The sequence below is a fragment of the Pseudochaenichthys georgianus genome, unplaced genomic scaffold, assembly GCF_902827115.2.
Source record: "Pseudochaenichthys georgianus unplaced genomic scaffold, fPseGeo1.2 scaffold_809_arrow_ctg1, whole genome shotgun sequence".
In the NCBI taxonomy this organism is placed as follows: Eukaryota; Metazoa; Chordata; class Actinopteri; order Perciformes; family Channichthyidae; genus Pseudochaenichthys; species Pseudochaenichthys georgianus.
In genome coordinates, this window is record NW_027263357.1 from 1792 (window position 1) to 29449 (window position 27658).

The 27658-nt window shown below is 41.4% G+C and overlaps 2 protein-coding genes across 5 annotated transcripts; one reads left to right on the plus strand and one right to left on the minus strand.

Moving 5' to 3' along the window:
• On the minus strand, positions 1 to 24127 carry bin2a (bridging integrator 2a). 4 transcript variants are annotated; one of them, XM_071202737.1, is made up of 14 exons: positions 23971 to 24127; positions 18980 to 19082; positions 17762 to 17842; positions 15873 to 15927; positions 10161 to 10255; positions 9599 to 9694; positions 8919 to 9026; positions 4875 to 4960; positions 4716 to 4791; positions 4554 to 4636; positions 3234 to 3555; positions 2909 to 3136; positions 1391 to 1453; positions 1 to 443 (listed from the first exon to the last, which is right to left on the minus strand). In XM_071202737.1, exons 2-13 carry the CDS (start codon positions 19055 to 19057, stop codon positions 1400 to 1402), a joined length of 1362 nt encoding a protein of 453 aa, XP_071058838.1. In that variant the 5' UTR covers positions 19058 to 19082; positions 23971 to 24127; the 3' UTR covers positions 1 to 443; positions 1391 to 1399. The 4 variants fall into 4 exon arrangements, with proteins under 4 accessions (XP_071058838.1, XP_033935894.1, XP_071058837.1 ...); XM_034080003.1 differs by having other exon boundaries at positions 1 to 440; positions 2909 to 3139; XM_071202736.1 differs by having other exon boundaries at positions 2909 to 3139.
• LOC117444411 (uncharacterized) lies at positions 21983 to 27644 on the plus strand. The gene is made up of 5 exons (XM_034080005.2): positions 21983 to 22278; positions 24134 to 24239; positions 25406 to 25512; positions 26418 to 26590; positions 27272 to 27644. Exons 1-5 carry the CDS (start codon positions 22119 to 22121, stop codon positions 27548 to 27550), a joined length of 825 nt encoding a protein of 274 aa, XP_033935896.1. The 5' UTR covers positions 21983 to 22118; the 3' UTR covers positions 27551 to 27644.
• Positions 27645 to 27658: the final 14 nt, after the last annotated feature.

Here is a 27658-nt window from a genome sequence, read left to right on the forward strand (position 1 = left end):
AACAGTTGCAGATCAAGTTTATTTCGTCTGAACTGGACGACAGAGAAAAGATCAGTGAACGGTGAGCAGAGAACGGGACCAGAGAACGGGACCAGAGAACGGGACCAGAGAACGGGACCAGAGAACGGGACCAGAGAACGGGACCAGCTGCCGACACCGTACTCAGTTCAGACGCCTCCTCATCAGAAGCGCCTCGGATTCAGGTTTGGTGAAATGCTTGAAATAGTTCCCAGTACATACGGAGGTTTTCTAACAGTATACATCTGGTTTATGTTTGCTAACACTTTGTACAGAGTTGAATCTGAGAGGTAATTATTATGGCTTTTACAAAAATATGACGTCCCGTTTATTTGAATAAAAGATAAATAAGAAAAGCAACACCAGCAGTCGTCTCTCTTCAGGGCGGCGCTCAGAGCGGCTGTCTCACATTCCGTCTGCAGCTGCTGAACACACACACACACACACACACACACACACACACACACACACACACACACACACACACACACACACACACACACACACACACACACACACACACACACACACACACACACACACACACACACACACACACACACACACACACACAGAGACAGACCCACACACACACACACACACACACACACACCACAAACACCGAAACACACACACAGAAACACACACACAGAAACACACACACACACACACACACACACACACACACACACACACACACACACACAGAGACAGACACACACACCGAAACACACACACAGACACACACACCGAAACACACACACACACACACACACACCGAAACACACACACACACACACACACACACACACACACACACACACACACACACACACACACACACACACACACACACACACACACACACACACACACACACACACACACAGACACACATACAGAGACACACACACAGACAGACCCACAAACACACACACACACACACACACACACACACACACACACACAGACAGACCCACACACACCGAAACACACACACAAACACCAAAACACACACAGACAGACCCACACACACACACACACACACACAGACGCGCGCGCGCGCACACACACACACACACACACACACACACACACACACACACACACACACACACACACACACACACACACACACACACACACACACACACACACAACACACACACACACACACACACAACACACACACACACACACACACACACACACACACACACACACACACACACACACACACACACACACACACACACACACACACACACACACACACACACACACACACACACACACACGAGAGAAGCTCAAATACAGAAACAGGGAACAACGGAATAGTAATATTGAGATGAGAATAGAAAAACATACGAACCTAATCTCTTTAGACGTCGGTGGTCTTTGAGTCCGGAGACGCTGGTGTCCCGGCAGGAGCCTCCTGTACGGGACACGAAGACAACGAGAGTCACACATGACTTTATAATAAATACTAATTTAAGATCTTTCATTAAAAGCTTCTCTCATTTCGTAACTATTTCTCTTTGTGTTATATATTTTTATTAATGTGTGTTTTTATTTTATTTTAATCAATTTTATTTGACTGGCTCCGGCTCTGTTGTGATTGGTCAACCGCTGTGAGATGTCCCGCCCCTTAGCCTATCACGTACAATGTGTTGTAGCGCTAGCCAATAGGAGTGTTCTACAGCACTGTCACTTCCTGAAGTAAAGAAAGGGGTCCAATGGAGGCGTTTAAGGGGGAGGGGACACAGGGATTGTAGCCTTTGCAGACCATTGACATGCACTAACACCGACTGTACAGATCCCACCACAGGAGAGGGGATCTCAAGGGATCAGTACGGTCTGATCTCAACCTATAGAACACGTCCATGGAGCAGAGCAGCGGTTCCCAACCTGCATTCAAATCATTTGCAAAACATGTGTGGAAACATTTTAATTATTAAGATTTATTTTATTTTATTTCAACCTCTTTTCCTTTCTCTTTCTTGATCCTCCTTAGCAACGGCATTACAGTCCTTAGCAACGGTCTGTTCTACTGGATTTACAACGTGTCACATGTTCTGAATCGACCAATCAGAACGTTATTTAGCCTCCGCTTTGTTGAAGGCTGAATGTGGGCCGCGGACATCGAGAAAAGGTTGCGAACCGCTGGAGTAGAAAGTATAGAGTTACTAAAGTGAAGGTTCTTGGTGTGTCTCCACCTCTGATACCAGGAGATGACTGACAACGATATCTCACCACGGTATTTAAAGCAGTGGTTCCCAACCAGGGGTACGAGGACCCCTAGGGGTGATTGAGGGGATGCAGGAGACTAAATTCTCATAAGCCTGGAGTCCTGCCTCAGCTCAGGTGTCTCCAGTCTTAACACATGTTGAAACTACAAGAGAGTCCTAATATAATAGTTTTTTTTAGAACACGATTACAAAGGGTTCAGACATATTTAGCCAATCATCACAGAGGAGTGAGGGGGTTCCTCTAGAACAGTGCTTCTCAAAGTGTGGTCCGTGAGCGCCCCCTAGTGGTCCGTGAGTATATTGGTAACATTTCACATTTGAAATAAATAAATACATTTAAGTTTTCCGCACTCTCGCGGGAATATCTCCGCAATGGAACAAGCTTAAGTTTCACTTTATATTGCATGATAAAGCCCAGGGCAACACCTTCGTCACACATGTTGCCACTTGTTTGTACCATTTCCAGGTGATTTATAATCTGTTCTAGAAAAACTATGTGTGGGATATTTGTGGAGTTAGGCGGTCCGCGAGTATTTTTTTTATTGGTTAAGTCCTTGGTGTGAAAAAGTTTAAGAAACACTGATCTAGGACCAGCTCAAGGGTCCGCGAGACAACACAGGTTGACTGATTCAAACCCTCACCTTGTTCCTGACCTCCTGTCCATCAGAGATGACCCCGGCTCCGTTCTGCAGCCCGTTCTCCTTCAGACCTCCGTCTCCTCCTCTTCCTCCTCTCTCTTCCTCCTCCTCCTCCTCCTCCTGGATGTGCAGCGTCTCCTCGGCGGCACACAGCTGCAGCTCCAGACTCTCAGAATCACAGGAAGGGTTTCCCTCAGAGCTGCTGTCCTTCTCCCCCTCCTTCTCCCCCTCCTCCTTTTCAGAATGCCTTTATTAGTCCCTCAAGTGGCATCGCAGGTAAAACAAAAAGCAACAATAACAACAACAAATAAGAAAGTGTTTGTTTCACCTGAGGCTCTGCAGGAGTCTCCTCTGGCTTCCCCTCCTCCTGCTGGATCTCCTCTGCTGGAGGACCGATGCTCTCGCTGAGGGTCTCGCTGTGATTGGATGCAGCGTCCAGGTCCTCCTGGGGGGAGGAGTTGTAGGAGGAGGGTTGGGGGGAGGTAGGCAGGGAGGTGCTGCTCTCCCGGGACAGGGTGCCGTGCCGCGGTTTGTCCGGAGACCTGAAGCTGAAGCGGGACGGCTTGGGGCTGTAGCTCTTATGGAACTCAGAGAAACTGGACTTCCAGGCTTTGGGGGAGGTGAGGGTCCGTCTCTTCAGGGACCCGTACCTAGACACAGGGAGGAAGCTCTTCAAGTGGCTTTGAGTTCAGGATATTACTCAGAGTACTTTAGTGTTTTGGTTTATCCAGATGTCATGTCAGTCGTTTTCTATATCTGTGTTTCAATCGATTTTATTTCATTTTTGTTGTTTTTTCTTACTTTTTATATTCTTTAACTGTTTGTGTTTGCACCAGGTACGCCAAGACAACATCTGTGTAAACCTACTTATCAAAGATCACATCCTTTCGCACATGTTAAGGATGTCATATTTATTTAAATTTGTATTGACTACAAAATACCATATCTGCAAGTACTATTTAAATGTTGTACTTTTTACGTATTTTTCAATTTTTCTATATTTATTTTTGCAACATTTCTTTCCTTTGGATCCAGTGTTTGCAATAAATATCTTTAGGAGCCGAACAATCCTAAAACGTATGTTGGGCATCGCACTCACTTAAATAAAATGTAAATACATGAACTTTCCCAAAGCACAACTTAGTTATTCATTTTACTAAAAGGTTCCTCCCTCCTTTTATTATGATTCTGTTAAGTTATGCATAGTTTCATGAGGTATCATTTTGTTGGGAATAATTCAGATTTGAAACGTCTACATCAGGGGTGTCAAACTCAAGGCCCGGGGGCCAAATCTGGCCCGCGACTTCATTTCATGTGGCCCCGCAAGAGCTTGCAAAGAATATAATACGTTTATTATACGGTTACAGGCCGCTTTACAGAAGCAGGTTGCCCATAAACTACATGTCCCACAATGCATCTCCTTTAGTGACATGGCACTGAAGAGACTTGCAGTTATTTGCCCTGGACTTCTGCTTTCAGAAGTAGTTCATTACTAAGTTATTACCCTATCCGATAATAATCTATAATACATTATTTTAAATATTAAACATGTATATTTATATCGTTACAACCATAACGCTAATGTGGCCCACGATGAAACTGAGTTTGACCCCCCTGGATGTATTCAGATAGAGAGATGACCTCTGACCTCTGCAGACCCTTCACTGCGAACACTTTCTCCGGATGCTGAGCCTGCAGCTCCTTGATCACGCTCTGCAGATCCAGGTTCAGCTGAGGGGCACAACACGGGTTCACAAACACACACACAAACGCATCATAGAAATAAACACTGAATACTTTAGAAACACACCGTGCTCATCTCCTTGAAGAAGGTGTTCCTTAAATGTGAAACAGCAGAGAAGACCGCCACGAAGCACCCGACGCGGCTGCAGGGAAACAGATGAGAACATGATTTCACATCTGTATGTATTTACAGATGCTCTCCTGTGCCGCGAGAACTCCGTCAGACCTGTCGAAGATCACCGGCAGCTCCTCCTTCAGCCCGGAGTTGATGCTCTCATAGACACTCCTGGCCTCATGCATCTCCTCTTCGGCCTGCAGGGAGACATTTAAAATAAATAAATATCTATTGAGTCGATTCCTGAAGAAGAAGAAGAAGAAGAAGAAGAAGAAGAAGAAGAAGAAGAAGAAGAAGAAGAAGAAGAAGAAGAAGAAGAAGAAGAGGCTGTTTCTATTCACAAAGCATCTGTTTGTTTGACATTTCCAAAAGTCTTTTTTTAAAGCTTAATTTTTTTAAATGTCCAGCTTTGATGAAGAAGAAGAAGAAGAAGAAGAAGAAGAAGAAGAAGAAGAAGAAGAAGAAGAAGAAGAAGAAGAAGAAGAAGAATGCATGAAATGATTGCAAAAGTAAAATAGAATAGCACGCAGCTTTAACATGAATATCTCTTGCAGAGCACCAACTGAAAAAAGGCTGTCGTACTTTAAGAGTCACATATTCAAAAGTATTACATTGTGTTCCCTTTCCTACACTTTATAACATGGTACAAGCTGAAGCATACTTAGTGCAACCTCGTACTAAAGAACCCAGCCTGGATCCCACGGTTCTGGCTAATTTTAGGCCCATTTCCAAAATGCCTTTTATGTCAAAGATCCTGGAGAAGATTGTCTACAGTCACACTATGTTCTTTCTGGAAGAGAACAACATACTGGAGGTTTTCCAATCCGGTTTTAAAACTATGCACAGCACTGAAACAGCGCTTTTAAGAGTCTTTAATGACATCCTTTTATCTACTGACTCTGGGGACTGCGTTGTGCTCCTACTTATTGACTTAACTGCTGCTTTCGATACAGTCGACCACGTCATCCTGATCTCCCGCTTGGAGCAGGGGGTGGGCATTGAGGGAAAAGCCCTGGAATGGTTCAGGTCATAATTGAAGGACAGCACTTTCTCTGTTACGGCCCGTGCACACTACAGCGTCGACAACTCCAATCTGCCCATTCACTTTGAATGGGGTGACGTCACGTTGCCTCGCTTTTTCGCCGAACTGAATTGTGGGTAGCAGAGCGGTCCGTCTCCAGCCAGCGCCAGCCAATCAAATCCCGTTTTGGAAAATCTGACAGCTCAAGCCGTAGCCAATCAAACCGCGTCTAAGCTGGGAGAGATATCCCGCCGTTCATTTCTATATTTCAAAAAAAGTCGGAGGAGAAACTAACTATCGCCGTAGCGATCACCCGGTTGTGTATGACCAGACCCTCTTCACCTCCCAGGATACAAACCGGAGGAACCAGCATGGAGGGAGGTGGCAGAGACAGTGGGGGAAACTGGTAGGTTTTCGCCTGTTTGGGGAGTTTATATATATATATATATATTGCTCCCATAAAATCTCCGGATTTTTATGCTTTGTATGTCGGGGGCGGGAGATTCATGTGATTGGTTGTTGGTCGTGTTGCTTGAATAAAATCCCCAAGCTACAGACACGCCCAGCTCCAAGCTTTTTTTGAAGCTGTAGTGTGGACGCTCCGTTAGCCTTGGTGACTCTGAGTCATCCTCTGCTCCACTCCTGTATGGGGTCCCACAGGGCTCAGTATTAGGCCCCCTGCTATTCTCCCTCTATTTGCTCCGTCTTGGGTCCATTTTTAGAAAGCACGGCATCGCAGAAGTAATGGTTTTTGGTAGCACCACTGACACCACTTCTGTAGACCTGGGTCCCTTGCATCAGTACACCAAGCCCCCCGTTACGAACCTTGGTATTAAAATGGACCGTGAACTCAAACTTGAGAGTCAGATTAAGTCGGTGGTAAAAACGAGCTTTTATCACCTGAGGCAGCTAGCCAAAGTAAAACCTTTTCTCTCCAGACAGCAGTTTGAGACAGTACTCCATGCCTTTGTCACCACCCGGCTGGACTACTGTAACTCTCTCTACATGGGGGTCAGCGGGTCCTCGCTCGCACGACTGCAGCGGGTGCAAAATGCCGCAGCAAGGCTCTTAACTGGCACACGGAAGTTTGACCACATTTCCCCTGTTTTAGCTTCTCTCCAATGGCTGCCAATTTATTTTAGGATCCATTTTTAAATTATTTTATTTACTTTTAAATCCCTAAATGGCATGACCCCACCATACCTTGCTGAGCTGCTGCAGCATTACACGCCGAGCCGCCCTCTCAGGTCAGCGGACCAACTGCTCCTGAAGGTGCCTAAAACCAGGTCAAAGCTCAGAGGGGACGTTGCTTCTCTGTAGCGGCTCCCGCACTGTGGAACGCTCTGCCCCTGGAGACCAGACAGGCCTCCACACCGCCTGCTTTTAGATCGCTTCTTAAAGCCCACCTCTTCTCTTTAGCGTTTTAACATTTAGCGTTTCAACATCTTTCAGAGTGTTGCTTTTTTGCATTTAAATTGTTTTTACCTGTACTTGTTTTATGGTGTGTGAGCTGAGCTGTGTTTTATCTATTTTCCTGGAGAGCACTTTGGTCTGGAGGTTTAAAGTGCTTTATAAATAAAGTTGTATTGTATGTTTGTATTTGTTCCAACAACATGTTAGTGTATACAGCATAAAGAGTGTTTCCATATTGTTACAATTAGGGCTGCTCAATTAATCGTATTTTAATCGCAATTGCGATTTTGGCTTGCAACGATTATGAAAACAACATAATCAAAATAAAACGATTATTTAATTAATTAATTTAATTTTTTATTTATTTAAATATATATATATATTTTTTTAATTTATTTTGTATTGGTTTTTCAGTTGAATTAAACTTAAAGTTCAGGGTAATCAACTGTTAAAACATACTGTTCAATTATTTTTTCTTCATTAAATGGATGTGGAAGCCCATTTCCGCCACTTGAAAAAAATTAAAATCCCCATGAAAAGTCATAATAATGAGATAAAAAGTCGAAATAATGAGATAAAAAAGTCCTAATTATGAGATAAGAAGTGCGCATGCGCTGCAGTGGCGCTGTCTTCAAAGGTCCCTTCATCACCTTGCTGCTCTCCACCATGCAAACGGCATCTAGTCCTAAATAAGGTAACTATTACAGGTGACTTTTGTAAATGTTAGATGTTACATATAGCCTATATTGCAGCTAAACTACAACAATGCAGTTCATAGCTTTGACATTACCTGTTATGAATATAATATATATGCCTATAGTTGTGTGGTAACGTTCACGGGTTAGAGTTAGAGCAACTCACAGCAGCAGTACGCCTACACTATTGTCATTAGTGGCGTGAACGTTACCACACAACTATAGGCATATATATTATATTCATAACAGGTAATGTCAAAGCTATGAACTGCATTGTTGTAGTTTAGCTGCAATATAGGCTATATGTAACATCTAACATTTACAAAAGTCACCTGTAATAGTTACCTTATTTAGGACTAGATGCCGTTTGCATGGTGGAGAGCAGCAAGGTGATGAAGGGACCTTTGAAGACAGCGCCACTGCAGCGCATGCGCACTTCTTATCTCATTATTTCGACTTTTTTATCTCATTATTTCGACTTTTTTATCTCATTATTATGACTTTTCATGGGGATTTAATTTTTTTCAAGTGGCGGAAATGGGCTTCCATAGTTTTCAAAGTAAATGGATAATCGTTTTTAATAATCGTGATATCAATTATTGACCCACATAATCCAGATTATGATTTTTGCCATTATCGAGCAGCCCTAGTTACAACACAATACTGTGAATATGTTATATACCGTATATATTGCATTGTATCAGCATGTGATCGTAGGTGTCTTTTCGATCATCTCTTAAACTCACAAGATTTCGAAATGAGGAAAACTTCAGTCAAATAATAATATTATACTTTCTGGGGATGAAGCCTAATGAGGACGAATACATAATGTTTTGTTTTAAAAGGCAGAGGTCAGCTGAGGCTCTGGTATTCTCTGACATTGGCGTGTTTAGCCAATTCGATTTGAACAAGTGAGACCAATATATTAACACATTCCTGCTTAGACGTTATTTAAAATGTCTGAGTGTTGATGAGGATTCCTGAGCTGCAGGTGTGTGTGCTGATGTGTCTGTGAGCCGTCCCCACCTTGCTGATCTTCACGTCGTCCCTCTTCTTGGCGCTCTGCAGAGCCTCCAGGTGGTGCAGGGTGGAGTCGTAGTCCACCAGCTTCCTGCCGCGCTTCGCCACCTTCTCCTGCAGAGGGAGGAGCACAGGAGCTCCGGTAGAAGGGGTGTGTTTTGCAAAGTGATGCCAGAGTCAGAAACAGGTTTGTCACCAGGTCCACACGGACGCGGAGTTTGGCTTGGTGTCGTGGTGCACACACGAAAGCACAGATAGAGAGCTAGACAAATATTACAAATAATAACAAATATAACAGTATTTATTTACATAGAAATGGAATAAAAAGGAATAAATATGGAATAAAAATCGGCAGTAATAAAAAAAACATATTTAGTTCCCACTTTCCATTCACTGCAATGACATCCTGAGTGTGTGTGTGAGTGTGTGTGTGTGTGTGTGTGTGTGTGTGTGTGTGTGTGTGTGTGTGTGTCTCTGTGTGTGTGTGTGTGTGTGTGTGTGTGTGTGTGTGTGGTGTGTGTGTGTGTGTGTGTGTCTCTGTGTGTGTGTGTGTGTGTGTGTGTGTGTGTGTGTGTGTGTGTATGTCTCTGTGTGTGTGTGTGTGTGTGTATGTATGTGTGTGTGTGTGTGTGTGTGTGTGCGCGCGTGCGTGTGTGTGTGTGTGCGTGTGTGTGTGCTCCTCTTACCCTGATATCTGGGAACTGTCCCACGTAGGACTCCATGGTGCGGACGGCCTGGTCCAGCAGCTTCACCTCAAAGTCGTTCCACAGCAGGTCCTCGCCCTGAGCACACAGGAGACACACGTCATGTGATTCATCTGGAGATCAGATTCATCTGGAGATCAGATTCATCTGGAGATCAGAATCATCTGGAGATCAGATTCATCTGGAGATCAGAATCATCTGGAGATCAGATTCATCTGGAGATCAGATTCATCTGGAGATCAGATTCATCCTTCATCCATAATTAAGCTTTATCTTTAGCACTTTTCACGCAGCTCAGAATCACAAGGTACACACCACAAACTCCCCTCAGATGTGAAGAACTTTAAAGGTCCATGCAGCAACATACAACATGTCCTCAGGTTAACGGACACAAGGCGGGACAGTGTGTGATGATATTAGTCCCACAGCGAGGACAGTTACAGGTTCCTTTGAGGCAGTGAATCCTAAAGGAAGTGAATCCTAAAGGAAGCGAGCCCTGCTGTCGTTGCTGAAAGTGCTCTGAGCTTTGAATCTTCACACTGACCTCCGTGATGCCGGCCAGGTCTTCCTCTCCGGCCCAGTCCGCCTCGTACGAGTCGAACAGAGACTGGGAGACACGCCGCGAAGCCTCTCGCATGTCTGCAGACAAACCACTTATGTATGTTAAATATATACATATAAAAAACGTTATATGTAAAATAAACATTCATTAGAATAAAAGAGACTATATGATATTATCAGAATCAGAATACCTTCGCCCCACAGAGGGGAACGGTTTGGTACAGCACGAGCCAAAGACAGCTTCACGTGATAAGAAGCATGCAAATAAGTGAAGATACAGAATTACACAGTTTACAAAATACACATCGTGATATACGTTCTGCATGGGTTTAGGAACGAAGGACTGTATACAAGAGGCTCTGGTGTTTCAAAATACTCTGGTACCAGTAGAAGTACTGACTAAACCTCTTTACTCAAGTAGAAGTACAGATACTGGTGTTTCAAAATACTTTGGTACAAGTAGAAGTACTGACTAAACTTCTTTACTCAAGTAGAAGTACAGAAACTGGTGTTTCAAAATACTCTGGTACAAGTAGAAGTACTGACTAAACTCCTTTACTCAAGTAGAAGTACAGATACTCGTGTTTAAAAATACTCTGGTACAAATAGAAGTACTGACTAAACTTCTTTACTCAAGTAGAAGTACAGAAACTGGTGTTTCAAAATACTCTGGTACAAGTAGAAGTACTGACTAAACTCCTTTACTCAAGTAGATGTACAGATACTCGTGTTTCAAAATACTCTGGTACCAGTAGAAGTACTGACTAAACTTCTTTACTCAAGGAGAAGTACAGATACTCGTGTTTCAAAATACTCTGGTACAAGTAGAAGTACTGACTAAACTTCTTTACTCAAGTAGAAGTACAGAAACTGGTGTTTCAAAATACTCTGGTACAAGTAGAAGTACTGACTAAACTTCTTTACTCAAGTAGAAGTACAGAAACTGGTGTTTCAAAATACTCTGGTACAAGTAGAAGTACTGACTAAACTCCTTTACTCAAGTAGAAGTACAGATACTCGTGTTTAAAAATACTCTGGTACAAATAGAAGTACTGACTAAACTTCTTTACTCAAGTAGAAGTACAGAAACTGGTGTTTCAAAATACTCTGGTACAAGTAGAAGTACTGACTAAACTTCTTTACTCAAGTAGATGTACAGATACTCGTGTTTCAAAATACTCTGGTACCAGTAGAAGTACTGACTAAACTTCTTTACTCAAGTAGAAGTACAGATACTGGTGTTTCAAAATACTCTGGTACAAGTAGAAGTACTGACTAAACTCCTTTACTCAAGTAGAAGTACAGATACTCGTGTTTCAAAATACTCTGGTACAAGTAGAAGTACTGACTAAACTTCTTTACTCAAGTAGAAGTACAGAAACTGGTGTTTCAAAATACTCTGGTACAAGTAGAAGTACTGACTAAACTCCTTTACTCAAGTAGAAGTACAGATACTGGTGTTTCAAAATACTCTGGTACAAGTAGAAGTACTGACTAAACTCCTTTACTCAAGTAGAAGTACAGATACTCGTGTTTCAAAATACTCTGGTACAAGTAGAAGTACTGACTAAACTTCTTTACTCAAGTAGAAGTACAGATACTCAGTGTTGGGAAAGTTCACTTTCTACATGAACTAGTTCAGTTCACAGTTCACACATTTTAAAATGAACTAGTTCAGTTCATAGTTCATAATTCAAAATGTTGAACTAAAGTTCATGGTTTCAAAAATGAACTAATTTATAGTTCATAGTTCTTTTTTCAATACGTTGCTGCGAGCTATTATTTGTCTCCTGTACGATGTTAATGGGCCATTTCAATGTTTACAATATCCTCAGAGGGCCGTACAAGTTATTGACCTCTGCTTAAAAAAACTAAAATCACAGCTCATTCATTTCATTCTGTGCAAAGAAAAAGCAACCTCCTAATCCAGATATCTCACCATGACTCGCGTATGCATGCACGTGCAGGGTGTGGCGTGACCACCAAAACAGAAAGATATGGACACAAGATGTGTGCAAATGTATTTAGTTTCCTATCCATGTGAACATGATTTAAGTGGGGGGGGGACCTAACCTCCTCTAGGGGGGTCCGGAGGGCATGTTCCCCTGGGAAGATTTTTTTTTAAATGTTGAAGTTAAAAGCATCAATCTGGTGCACTTTGAGAGCAACATTAGGAGATCTATGGACACATCTCTCAACACCCAAACACAACTGTAAACAGATTTTCTTTTAATTTATGGATATTTGACAAATCACTCCCCTTTCAAACGGTATTCTTCTTTATTAATAACTGTCATATAGTATTTTATACCTGTTTACTTTATTCTCTTATTTTTTTGATAACTATAATGATCATATAAAGATGTGCCTTTACCTCACTGGTTGTAGACAAAGCTTCTTATATTCGTTAGCATAGCTAGCTAACCAGATGCTAATGATAACAACACAGTTATTGACTGTCTGATCAGTATGACAGATGAGCAGATCGCCACTGGGCTTTCAGCTAAAGACGCAGAAACTGCGGCATGTGTATGGACTTATCGGTACTGCAATTTCTGAAGTGCTGGAGTGGCGTTCTGGTGCTCTCCGTCAGAACTGCACCCCTGTCAGTCGAGACATATACCACGTGATGACACGTTAGGCTCGTGTTGTGTTCAAGGACCCTAACCTTGGCCAGGAAAAACAGACACTCGCTTGTTTAATTTTTTTGCGGTCTAGATTTCTTTCATTTTTTATTTTTTGCGTGTGTTTATAAATTACCTCGAGAGCCGTACCAAATTGTCTCGCGGGCCGTGTACGGCCCGGAGGCCGGAGGTTCCCCACCCCTGCCGTAGAGTCTCACTCTGAGCGAGTGCTGCTGCAGCTGCTCTCGGCTTCGTCCATACTTCATTCAATGCTCGCCGGTTCCGCGGTTCCACATTGTTTCTTGTGAGGAGTCTGATATATTTAGTATATTTATATTTTAGTGCGACAGCCAGGGGTGACAGGCGCGTACGCGTCACAGGCAGCTTGCTGTTGCCAAATTGGGTGGTTTTCCGCATTATTTTGAAGCCTGTTTACGGTGTGTTTTAACTGGGTTTTCGGCTGAAAGGCATATGAAATCTGGCACACTTTTGAACGCCGTTATAATACAGTGCTGAGAATGAACGCACTTTTGAACGCCGTTATACAGTGCTGATAATGAACGCGTTCTCAATTACGTTCATCTAGCGGAAATACAGTACGTTCAGTTCACGTTCGCCCAAAATATGAACGCGTTCATGAACGATCGTTCATTGAACGCGTTCAGGTACATCACTGCAGATACTCATGTTTCAAAATACTCTGGTACCAGTAGAAGTACTGACTAAACTCCTTTACTCAAGTAGAAGTACAGATACTGGTGTTTCAAAATACTCTGGTACAAGTAGAAGTACTGACTAAACTCCTTTACTCAAGTAGAAGTACAGAAACTGGTGTTTCAAAATACTCTGGTACAAGTAGAAGTACTGACTAAACTCCTTTACTCAAGTAGAAGTACAGATACTGGTGTTTCAAAATACTCTGGTACAAGTAGAAGTACTGACTAAACTTCTTTACTCAAGTAGAAGTACAGATACTGGTGTTTCAAAATACTCTGGTAAAACTAGAAGTACTGACTAAACTTCTTTACTCAAGTAGAAGTACAGCTACTCGTGTTTCAAAATACTCTGGTACAAGTAGAAGTACTGACTAAACTCCTTTACTCAAGTAGAAGTACAGATACTCGTGTTTCAAAATACTCTGGTACAAGTAGAAGTACTGACTAAACTTCTTTACTCAAGTAGAAGTACAGAAACTGGTGTTTCAAAATACTCTGGTACCAGTAGAAGTACTGACTACACTTCTTTACTCAAGTAGAAGTACAGATACTGGTGTTTCAAAATACTCTGGTACAAGTAGAAGTACTGACTAAACTCCTTTACTAAGGTAGAAGTACAGATACTCGTGTTTCAAAATACTCTGGTACAAGTAGAAGTACTGACTAAACTTCTTTACTCAAGTAGAAGTACAGAAACTGGTGTTTCAAAATACTCTGGTACAAGTAGAAGTACTGACTAAACTCCTTTACTCAAGTAGAAGTACAGATACTGGTGTTTCAAAATACTCTGGTACAAGTAGAAGTACTGACTAAACTTCTTTACTCAAGTAGAAGTACAGATACTCCTGTTTCAAAATACTCTGGTACAAGTAGAAGGACTGACTAAACTCCTTAACTCAAGTAGAAGTACAGATACTGGTGTTTCAAAATACTCTGGTACAAGTAGAAGTACTGACTAAACTCCTTTACTCAAGTAGAAGTACAGAAACTGGTGTTTCAAAATACTCTGGTACAAGTAGAAGTACTGACTAAACTTCTTTACTCAAGTAGAAGTACAGATACTGGTGTTTCAAAATACTCTGGTACAAGTAGAAGTACTGACTAAACTTCTTTACTCAAGTAGAAGTACAGATACTCCTGTTTCAAAATACTCTGGTACAAGTAGAAGTACTGACTAAACTCCTTAACTCAAGTAGAAGTACAGATACTGGTGTTTCAAAATACTCTGGTACAAGTAGAAGTACTGACTAAACTCCTTAACTCAAGTAGAAGTACAGATACTGGTGTTTCAAAATACTCTGGTACAAGTAGAAGTACTGACTAAACTCCTTTACTCAAGTAGAAGTACAGATACTGGTGTTTCAAAATACTCTGGTACAAGTAGAAGTACTGACTAAACTTCTTTACTCAAGGAGAAGTACAGATACTCGTGTTTCAAAATACTCTGGAACAAGTAGAAGTACTGACTAAACTCCTTTACTCAAGTAAAAGTACAGAAACTGGTGTTTCAAAATACTCTGGTGAAAGTAGAAGTACTGACTAAACTCCTTTACTCAAGTAGAAGTACAGAAACTGATGTTTAAAAATACTCTGGTAAAAGTAGAAGTACTGACTAAACTTCTTTACTCAAGTAGAAGTACAGAAACTGGTGTTTCAAAATACTCTGGTACAAGTAGAAGTACTGACTAAACTCCTTTACTCAAGTAGAAGTACAGATACTCGTATTTCAAAATACTCTGGTACCAGTAGAAGTACTGACTAAACTCCTTTACTCAAGTAGAAGTACAGATACTCGTGTTTCAAAATACTCTGGTACAAGTAGAAGTACTGACTAAACTCCTTTACTCAAGTAGAAGTACAGATACTCGTGTTTCAAAATACTCTGGTACCAGTAGAAGTACTGACTAAACTCCTTTACTCAAGTAGAAGTACAGATACTCGTGTTTCAAAATACTCTGGTACAAGTAGAAGTACTGACTAAACTTCTTTACTCAAGTAGAATTACAGAAACTTGAATACAATAGAAGAGAAATACAGTTAAATATTTCAAATATTAAAAAACATATGCACGTTTAAATATTAAAACATATATATACACATGCAAGAATTATAACTATAGAACAAAATACAAAAACATACTTTAAAAATGTGTAAAGAATATTTTAAAAAACAAACAAAAATAATTACGAGAAACATTATTAAATATTAAACAACACTATTAAAACAAACGTTTGTATCGTGTTGGTCGAATGCACTTATTGTAAGTGGCGTTGGATGAAAGCGTCAGCTAGATGCCATGCAGTGTAAAACAAACGAGAATCATAAAGAAAGCGGCAAAGCCTTCAAAGCCCTCACCTCTGACGGAGTTGATGTAGTTCCTCAGGTCTTTGTAGATCCGGTTCCCGTCCGTCTGCACAAACACAGATTACTGTCCTCTCACCTTCAAGACTTTCACACTCTGTGAAGAACATCCATTACATCCACCTGATGGCTGACCATGCATCTAGATATCATATCCAGAGGAGAGGAGTACAAATACTTCCTTACCATACTTAAGTACATGTTTCTGGTATCAGTACTTTACTCCACTACTTATTTTTCTGACCACTTTTTACTTTCTACTTCTTACATATTGAACCCAAATACCTGTACTTTCTACTTCTTACATGTTGAACTCAAATACCTGTACTTTCTACTTCTTACATGTTGAACTCAAATACCTGTACTTTCTACTTCTTACATGTTGAACACAAATACCTGTACTTTCTACTTCTTACATGTTGAACCCAAATACCTGTACTTTCTACTTCTTACATGTTGAACACTAATACCTGTACTTTCTACTTCTTACATGTTGAACACTAATACCTGTACTTTCTACTTCTTACACTTTGAACCCAAATACCTGTATTTTCTACTTCTTACATGTTGAACTCAAATACCTGTACTTTCTACTTCTTACATGTTGAACTCAAATACCTGTACTTTCTACTTCTTACATGTTGAACACAAATACCTGTACTTTCTACTTCTTACATGTTGAACCCAAATACCTGTACTTTCTACTTCTTACATGTTGAACTCAAATACCTGTACTTTCTACTTCTTACATGTTGAACACAAATACCTGTACTTTCTACTTCTTACATGTTGAACCCAAATACCTGTACTTTCTACTTCTTACATGTTGAACACTAATACCTGTACTTTCTACTTCTTACACTTTGAACCCAAATACCTGTATTTTCTACTTCTTACATGTTGAACTCAAATACCTGTACTTTCTACTTCTTACATGTTGAACTCAAATACCTGTACTTTCTACTTCTTACATGTTGAACACAAATACCTGTACTTTCTACTTCTTACATGTTGAACCCAAATACCTGTACTTTCTACTTCTTACATGTTGAACTCAAATACCTGTACTTTCTACTTCTCACATGTTGAACTCAAATACCTGTACTTTCTACTTCTCACATGTTGAACTCAAATACCTGTAACTTTCTACTTCTCTCATTTCCCAAACAGCTGGTTCCTTTAGTCTGAATGTGTGTTGGTGCGTGATCATTATTCTTTAGAGTCATTGCGTGCCTATTGGTTGGAACACGATCCGTGTATCCATCACTTCCTGGTCTTCTCTAAAGAAGAGGGACCGATGGAAACGTTGTCATGTTGCCGTTGTTCAGCATGGAAACATTCATTAGCTAACAATGACATTATTGTTCTATTAATATAAAGGGAGGTCAGGTACTCTTTAAAGCAGCTGCTAGCTATGGGTACTTTCTACTGAAGTACACTTCAAAGCCTCTTTACTTTGACTTGAGTAAAGACGTTTAGTCAGTACTTCTACTTTCACTAGAGTATTTTTTAAACACGAGTATGTGTACTTCTACTTGAGTAAAGGAAATGTGTACTTTTCCCATCTCTGATCATATTCCATGTACTTTTATAGAGACTCTTCTTGCACTATTTTGTATTTAATTGCAAAACATACTCTTGCTCTATTGTATCTGTTTTATTTGTTCACAGCACGTAAATGTTTTTCTATTTTCACATACATAGTATTTTATAAATATTTATTTGTTTTTATTTTGTATTCATATTATTTTTATTTGCATGTGAATGTTTCTTGTACATCTTTTTTTTAACTATTATATTTTACTTTATATTTCAGGATTTTTGCAAACACGTGTCATTGTGTTTCCCTGAAGGAGCGATGGATGTGTTGCACGCTGTCTGACCTGTTGATCATTGAACTGCAGCAGGAAGTATTCAAAGTGCTCGTCTCGGCTCTCCGTCGTCTTCCCGAGTCTCTGCAGGACCTGAAGAAACACACGTGATACATAAATACATAAACAGGGCGTTCAAAGCTTTTAATCTCAATCAGATCCGATCAGATTCTGAAGTCCCATTGTTTGTGATCCAGGATCAGACAAATCGGCCAGATGTTGTCCAGTATGTCAAAGCAGTTCAGGATAGGATCAGCCTGATCCAGATTACGACTTTTCAAAATGACTAGATCCTGAATATCAGCCATCTAGTGGATATGAAAGATAATACAAGGAAGACAAAAGACCACATTGCAGACATTTATAATGTCGAATAATTATATGTTTTTATTTGAAAGGTGATGACAGATGATGGACTTTTTTTTTGTTGAAGATATTTTTTCTTTAATCTAAATTACATTTGTGATTGACAATCTTTGCTGTGATACTTTCATGAGCATAAACATTTATGTCATCAACATTTGGTTGAAAACAAAACAGGCCCCACAAATGTGAACAAAAAATGAAAATAAAATGTATTTCCCATGAAGGCTAAACATGGTGTATTATTTCAGATAACAAACTTTGCCATCTAATTTAAATTGAAACCTATTTTTAAATAAATGGTAAAGTACATGTTGCTCTGGTAATCCACTGGAAACCCACCCTCTGGTGGGATCAGGATAATCCGGTTTCCTGTGTGGTCGGTTTGAACTACCGTACTTTTCGGACTATAAAGCGCACCTGCATATAAACCGCAGCAGCTACATTGTCCGTCTGTCTTGCTCTCGTTCTGTCTCTCGGTTCCACTTTTACTTTGGCGCGCTACCTGTCTCACTCTTTTCCGGCCTCCAGCTTTTCCTGCTGGAAGGTGGCGGGCGCGGACCGGTCATAGAGTCCATAGCGTTAAAGGTGGTTAATTTGACCTGTAAAATTCATAGATGTAGGAGGTAGTGGCTGTTAGCTGTACACAAAGAATGGGGGGGGAAAGTCGCGGTTTATAGTCCGAAAAGTACGGTACCCGCTTTGAAGATTTGATCCAGATGAAATCTGGGATTGGATTTCCTGATCTGATCGGATATCAAATTGATCCTAATCCTGTTTTTTGGTTTTGAACTCCCCAAAATCCAAATCTGATCCGATCAGATTGAGATTACACGTGTTGAACTCCTGCAGCAGATTACTCCTCACCTTCTCTTTGCCTCGACTCAGCCGACGCTGGACTTTCTTAGCAAAGTCTCCAGAGCCGCCTTTTGGATTCTCTGCCATCTTTTACAATCTATTGAGTCGATTCCTGAAGAAGAAGAAGAAGAAGAAGAAGAAGAAGAAGAAGAAGAAGAAGAAGAAGAAGAAGAAGAAAACAAGATTACATATAATTAACCTCCTGACCTCATGACCTCTCTGACCTCCTGACCTCTCTGACCTCCCTGACCTCATGACCTCCTGACCTCTGCATCTATAGACAGACTTCACAGATATATTGACCTCCTCGGTTCCCCTCCTCAACTCCCCTCCTCGGTTCCCCTCCTCGACTCCTATCCTTGTGTCTTAGTCTCGCCCGCAGGAGATGCGAGCGGAAGGAGTCGAGGAGGGGAACCGAGGAGAGAGGAGTCGAGGAGGGGAACCAAGGAGAGAGGAGGGGAAGCAGCAGGCGGTTAGAGAAATTAGATGTCCTTCAAAATGGCGCGCTGAAATCCATTCCCGGGTCACTACCGGAGGACCGAGGAGTCGAGGAGTCGAGGAGGGGAAATGAGAGAAATGAGAAAGGGCCAGAGAGATGTGTTTGATGAAAGCACCATGTCTGCTTTTATATATGTGGAATTTAGTGAAAGGAACATGTCTTACATTTAAATGGCTCTTTCTGCAGACTTCTCCCTCCACTGGTCCTCTAATAACTACACTACCCAGAGTTCCCTGCGGCATAGCTCCTCCCACATCCAGGATTATATTTGTCACTAACTGTTCTTCTACGGACACATTTTTATTATTATTCCGCCGGTATTTTGGCCCTCTTCTTCTCCCGCATTGAACATCGCAGAGACTCCGTTCAAACATCAAAACGTTCAGCTCGGTCGGGAATCAATGGCTATTACTTTTCTCATTCATAACTTTCATAATTCCAGAGATACATCCCATAATACATCACATTTTTAACATGGAAGTCAATGGAGGAAATCTTCAGACTTCAACAAATCTTCATGCGACTTCAACTGCTAACTGTTCATTCATACTTTCACTCAGAAACCTCATTCCAACTTTAAAATGTTACAAATCATTCTGACATTATTCTTGTGAAACAACTTTTAAATCTAATGCTTACTTTTAGATATATTAACATTTGTTCAGACCTTGTTTTAGAGGTTTTATTCACATTTTAACATTAACTAGAGTGCGTGATGTCACAGCTAGAGGGTGAGAAATCTTGAAATCTGCCTTCATATATTTTTTTTAAACTGCCATAATTCCCAAACCCTACATTCCTGGGACATCATTTTTCATGATAAACGTAGGAAAACATCTCGTAGCTTGAAATATGACGCCCATTGTAATTTCAGGCAGATATTTCCTCACGGTATCAGCCGCACACCTTTAGTTAAACTGCCAAAAAGGCCACATTATTAGCCCGAAAGTACACACAAATTACACTTCAGATACTCAACTTCCTTGACATGCTTCACGTTTTGAAATTTCACAGATATCTGTTACGGTTCTTCCACAAAACGTTCACATGTAAGAGGTTCATCTCTCATTCAGAACAATGGAAACCTGTGATCTCTACAGAGCTCGTTAGCTCAACTATAAACACCTGTGCAATGGAACACGATGATGTCATCACTCCAACTGACATGCTCAGAGCAGCAGACTTCAGATAGCAGACCTCAGAGCAGCAGCCTTCAGGTAGCAGTGTGCCAACAGTCCAGCCTTGAGATTTCTTCAAATGCCGTTGCCATGGCAACACAATGCTCGCCTTGAAACATGGTTTTCTCATAGCTTCAGTGAAAATACTCCAAACAGCCCAGAACTTCACAGGTTTGATAACGATGCAGCCATCAATGCATCTAAGCGTATGGGGTGTCATGAAATGCCGTTGCCATGGCGACAGACCACTCGCCATGAAACACGATGAGGCTGTAAGTCCAATGGACACGGTCCAATCGTCCCCCAATCTTCACTTGTATATCACCGGTCCATGCCTCAACAGCTCTACGCCAACTCTGAGATCTCACCATATGCCGTTTCCATGGAAACGCATCCCTTGCCATAAAACATGATGTCGCTATAACTCCTATGAAAATGTTCAAAAAGTGCTCAAACTTCACAAGTGTGCTAACAGTCCAGCCGTGAAGACATCTACGGGACAGTTTTGGGATTTCTTCAAATGCTGTTGCCATGGCAACACAATGCTCGACTTGAAATACGGTTTTCTCATAACTTCAGTGAAATTACTCCAAACAGCCCAAGACTTCATAGGTTTGGTAACGATGCAGCCATCAACGCATCTAAGCGTATTATGGGGTGTCATCAAATGCCGTTGCCATGGCGACAGATCATTCGCCATCAACTTAGTTCAGAAGTTTGCGGTTCAAATATTCTGCTGCTTTTCCAAGCCTTTTTACTTTCTTTTCTTCTCTCATCACACATTCAAGCCCCCAGTGTTCATGTATCATTTCAATCTAAATTCGTCACTTTCTTCTTACACATTTCATTTCAATCTAAATGATTCACTTTCTTCTTACACATTTCATTTTAATCTAAATGATTCACTTTCTTCTTACACATTACATTTCAGCTTTTCAGCATAAAGCATTCCCATCAATTTCTTCAGGAATTGCATTCTCTAGTATTATAAATAGAATTCGGCAAAATGAAAAAATAAAACACAAAGAAATATATAAAATAAAAAATAATAATAAAAAATAAAGAATTCAATAAAAGTAAATTAAACAAAAAGTAAATAAATAATACAATAAAAAAGCAAATAAATACAAAAAGAATACAAAAATAATCAAACAAATAAAATTAAAATATAATAAAAAACAAATAAATTCAACTATGCATATATTTTATTCAGAGGAATTAATTTTAATGAATAAATATTTGTAATTCTTTTACCAAAGTCAGTTTTTGCAGTCTAAAGGATCTGCAGACTTCTCCCTCCACTGATCCTCTAACAACTACACTACCCAGAGTTCCCTGCGGCACAGCTCCTCCCATCATCACAATGGCAGCTTCGAACTTTAGCCAGAGCAGTTAACACTCCTGCTGCAGGAGGAGGAGGAGGAGGAAGAGGAGGAAGAATAAAAGGGGGAGGAGGAGTGGTTGTTCCTCCATGATCTCCCCCGGCCAGTTGTTCTATTTCCTGGCCGCCCTGCAGGACCTCATGATGGGCAGTGTTCTGCTGAAGTGCGCCGCCGCAGACCTGGGCCTCCAGTGGGGGGGCTGGGCTCTGGCTGCTGCCCTGCGGACCGAGAAGTTCTACGACCTGGCAGGTAACCCTTTAGAAACACCTGAGGCCGCGTGCTGGTCACTCAAATCAGTCCTCGCTTGTCATTGTGTGGATGTTCATGTTGTCCCTGCACCCTCTGCACTGGGTTTCTATCCTGCACGCTGATTGGTGCTCGAACTGAATCAAATTAGCCTTGAATTAGCTTCCTTAGCAGTAATTCAGCTGTGTGAGTTTTAACTTCATTACATAAATGTTTTTTCTGCTGTCATCGTTATGAAACCTGCTATCTGAAGCGGCTTTGTTGTGAAACAGGCAGAGAGCTCCTCCTTCAGGTTAAGAAACAGCATCACGTGATCCAGTCAGATCCAATCAGAGCAGAAGGATCCGGGACTTCTTAACTAAGTAGAAAAAGCCCCCCAAATGAGGATTAACACCGCCTGGCTGCTGGGGCTCACTTTGCATTTGAACAATTAATTAATCAACACAATATTTAATTAATCTGATAGGAATAGGGTTGTTAATTATTTTATAAGAATACTGACTGTTATTTCAGTAATAATCCTCTATGCATCTTAAAACATTTAGGATTTTTTTCTTTCTTTCAATTGAATTGTTTTTTATTTTAATTATTCTTTTCTTTACGCTTTTTTTAAATACATTTAAAAAATTTTTTTTAAAGAAAACATGAGGACGTTTCTAATTGGACAACACAAGCCCCTGCTTAATAGAAACGACCAAATGGCCGTATGTCCTGATTGAATTATAATTGATTGTATGTGCTGATAGAGCAGCAGTGACGAGTTGATCAATTCACTAGCCGATCAACAAGTCATCTTTCCGGCTAAAATCACTCCTAGCTTCTCAGCTGTTTGATTTCCTTTCGTTTCATTTAATAATAAAGTGCATTTCTTGGAGTTTTGAACAGCTGGTCGGACAAAGCAAGCATCCAATTAGCATTATTAATTCATTAAAGCCTTTAGAGCTGAAGTTACTTATTAATTAGCCGATCCGCAGACTTTCATTCGAGTAGTTTTTTTTTAGGCTAAAATCAATCCCAGCTTCTTAATGTGAGGATTTATTTTGGTTTCATGCGATAATTAATTTAATTTCTTGGAGTTTTGGTCGAACAAAACAAGCATTTAATTAGCATCATTCATTTCTAAAAGTCTCTCGAGCAGGAGTGACTAGTTTAGATTACTTAATTAACCGATCGACACAAATAATTAAAATACATTCGTCATGTTTCGGCCTAAAATCAGTCCTGGCTTCCTCATTGTGAGCATTTCCTTCTGTTTCAAGTGATAACTAATTGCATTTCTTGGACTTTTGAACAGTAGGTCGGACACAACAAGCATTTCATTAGCTTTATTAATCTATCAAAGCCTCTGGAGCTGAAATGACTAGTCGATTAACGAACCAGCCGATCCACAGACTTTAATGAAGTCATTCCTCAGGTGAGAATCCGCCCCAGCTGCTCATGGGGTAAAAAGGTGAACTTCTTTTGGCCGTTCGCGGCGTCGCGAAGGTGCGACCCTGAGCGTTGGGAAACATTTTACAACATTCTTTAAATCATTTATAGACTGCAGCAGATGAATGGGTGATGAACATACTGACCGATATAACTTTTATTTGCAGCCTTTTACCCTCCTGTGAGTTTTTGAAAGGTAAATGACGATAAAGTTTAAAAACATCTTTTCGGGTTGAACCCAGATATTATGTTATCAGAGCAGCTTACCCGATTCCTTTATACTTCCTCCAACGCTCCGTCTCGTCCGCTCCTCGGTGGTTTTGCCCTTGGACTTTGGACCCGGCGTCTGCAGGATCCTGGGTAAAAGATTTATTGAACACGCCTTACCATCCTCCAGCTCGACCTCTATCTCTCTTTTTATTTCCTCCAGGATCCGGCACCTTTATACTGCTGGCCCACCTGAGCCGGGTGTGGGGAGGAGCTTCTCACCTGAGGCAGAACGTTCAGACGGGCCTGGTGACAGCGTGGGGGCTCAGGTAGGAAACACCTCGCTTATGGAGTCATTACAACTTCCAGAAATCTAACCTGTGTTGAATCAGACTTTAGTTCCACCTGGAGTAAGTCCACCAGCTACCCTGCAGTCTACAAAGCCATTCAGACTAGCTGCACCTTCACCAGCTTTGAGAACACTTTGATCAATCATTATAAAACATATCATATATATTATTCTGAAATGGACCAATCTGCACAACGACTACTTTCACTGTCGCTACTTTCACCATATGTTGATGAGAATACTTTTATACTTTCACTTGAGGAACATTTTGAATGCAGGACTTTTACTGGAACAGAGTATTCCTACACTCTGGTACTTCTACTTTTACTCAAGTACAAGATCAGAGTACTTCTACTTTTATTCAAGTACAAGATCAGAGTACTTCTACGTTTACTCAAGTACAAGATCTGAGTACTTCTACTTTTACTCAAGTACACACGTTCTGAGTACTTCTACTTTTACTCAAGTACAATACCTGAGTACTTCTACTTTTACTCAAGAACAAGATCTGAGTACTTCTACTTTTACTCAAGAACAAGGTCTGAGTACTTCTACTTTTACTCAAGAACAAGTTCTGAGTACTTCTACTTTTACTCAAGTACAAGTTCTGAGTACTTCTACTCAAGTAATAGATCTGAGTACTTTTACTCAAGTACAAGACCTGAGTACTTCTACTTTTACTCAAGTACAAGATCTGAATACTTCTACACCTCTGAAGGGATCTCACAAAAAAGGCAAATGACAAACTGTAAATATGATAAATTATACTTGATTGTGTTTATTTTTGTTGTACAAGTACATCAGTTTAGAAGCACTTGGGCCAGAGGAGGGGGTGTTCCAAATCCAAATACTTCTACTCGTGATCTGAGTACTCCTCCCCCCCTCTGTATAAAAGGCATACTTGTGCACCAGCAGAGGGAAAGGACTCTATTGCCTGATGTTCCCCGCACGTGTCGCACCAGTTGGTCGTAAAGTATATATAATGCAGCGTTTCACACAGTTCCAACAGAATAACGATATATATTTGTACATGTCATGCTCCTTTAGTGCTGCAGGGTCGAGCTGGAGGTCGGAGCAGGAACTAATGAATGTGGAAGCTGAGCGTCTGTTAATGAATAATTCTCCTGGTTAATGTCGTCCGCTCAGACTCGGGACTTTCCTCTTCATGCGGATCTTGAAGGACGGCCAGGATCGCAGGTTCAACAAAGTGAGAGACAGCCCGGGGACATTCTTCGTGTACTGGAACGTCCAAGGTGCAAATATACCCTCCCGCTGCACTCCTTGAACGCATAATCATTAAAGGTCTCCTGTCATGCTATTTTTAGGCATATATTATAGGTCTCAAATATATATATTATATATATATATATATATATATATATATATATATATATATATATATAAAAAAACATGTCTATGAAGTGTTTTAGAAATCCCTCATATCCCTCTATTCCAACCTGTTGGAGAAACGCAGATTCTGGGTCCTTAGATTTAAAAAAAGAAAAAAAAAAGGAAGAGGCGGAGCTAATGCCTGCTCAGAATTACCCGGCAGATACTCAGCTAAATGCTGCCGTGATTAAACGCCATCATGTTCCAAACTACATCAAGGATTCTCTCTGAAACAGTCTGGAGCTCAAAGGCTTTATCTCTTGCCGGTTATACCACAAGGTGAGTTCCTTTCTACTTCCTGCTTCTTCACACACATGCTCTCCAGTACAGGTTAGCTCTGAGTGCTAGCGATGCTAACGTAAACACCGACCATATTACGTCCAAAGCAGTCGGGCATTGTTTCTGATAGCAACTTTCTGATAGCAACGTTTCTGATTGGCCCGTGGGTGTAAAGCCCGCCCATATTTTAGTAATGTCGTCGTATCGGACGCAAATCTGGATCAGCTCCGTTGTTCCCCCGTTTTTAGAGATTTGGGTACGGAGGAAAAGAGAGGGTTTTATTTCCTGACGCTGCGTGAGTCCCCCGACACACCGGGGACACGCATGTGCAAAGGACATTAAAAAGTGCATTTTTCATGATAGGAGACCTTTAACTAACGGAGGCATTCGTCTCTGTCTGCTTCCCCTCTCTCAGTATGGATTTATTCTGCTGCGTTGAATTCATTGAGTCCCCAGTTGGAGGTGATTAATACTCCCTGTCTCCTCTCAGCGCTGTGGGTGTTCATGACGCTGCTGCCCACCCTCATGCTGAACAGTGAGAAGAGAGACGCTCCCCTGGGCCCGAGGGACTTCATCGGCTGGGGCCTCTGGGGCCTCGGGTTCGCCACTGAAGCCATCGCTGACCAGCAGAAATGGATCTTCAAGAACGACCCGGGAAACGCTGTAAGTTATAGGGCAGAAAACCCAGCGTTCTACCTCCACCTGTGTGATGTCCATCAGCATGTAGAGGTACAGAGGTTTGGAGATCAGGATCAAACCAGATTAGATGCACTTTATTAATTCGGACTAGGCTCTGTGTTTGCAGAGAGACAGCAATGCTTCCCATTCACATCGATGTGTTGCATAAGGGCCGGGAAGATGCAGTCGGTGTTCACTTCCTGTCTTCTTCTGTTGAGTTCTGTCGTCCAGCTCGCTGTCTTTTCTTAACCGGGTACAGTTCAGCCATCATGAACCCAAAGTCTCATATGCACAACAGCTACAGTGTAGTTATGGCAATGAAGAAGTCCCAAGCACCTCCAACAATGCAACATAAATATAATAAAAATATACAGGGTAGAAAGAGAGACATCTCATCACACTATTCCCCGAGTCTAACTGTTAGAAACATCTCCCTGGTCCCCGGCTTGAGCTTGAATATCAGGATCCATGTATCTGTGATCCTCTCCAGAATGGAAGGAGTCATCACATACAGAGCATCAGCTAGTTCCTGAGCAGTGTCCTTCACATGCTGATATCCAAGAGAGGGAGTCACTCAGTCACAAGATGGAGGAACAGAAAGCAGTATTCAATGTTTACTTCAGATTAGCTTTCCCAACACTAACCGTCTCGTCTGAATCTCTTCAGGGGAAGTTCATCCAGAGCGGCCTCTGGGCGTACAGCCGGCACCCAAACTACTTTGGGGAGATCCTGCAGTGGGGGGGTCTGTGGCTGTCGGCCTCCTCGGTGATGAAGGGTCCTCTTCAGCTGCTCAGCGCCGCCTCGCCGCTCTTCGTCTGGTTCCTGCTGCGCCACGTCAGCGGGATCCCCATCCTGGAGAAACAGGCGCTGAAGAAGTGGGGCGCGGACCCTCAGTTCCAGGACTACGTCAGGAACACCCCCCTCCTCTGGCCCAAGTGCTTCTAAACTGATGGACTTATACAACAAAAATAAACACAATCAAGTGAAATGTAATGTTTTTTTCTGTCATTTTGTAAAATAAATTCATATTTACAGTTTGGCATGTGCCTTTTC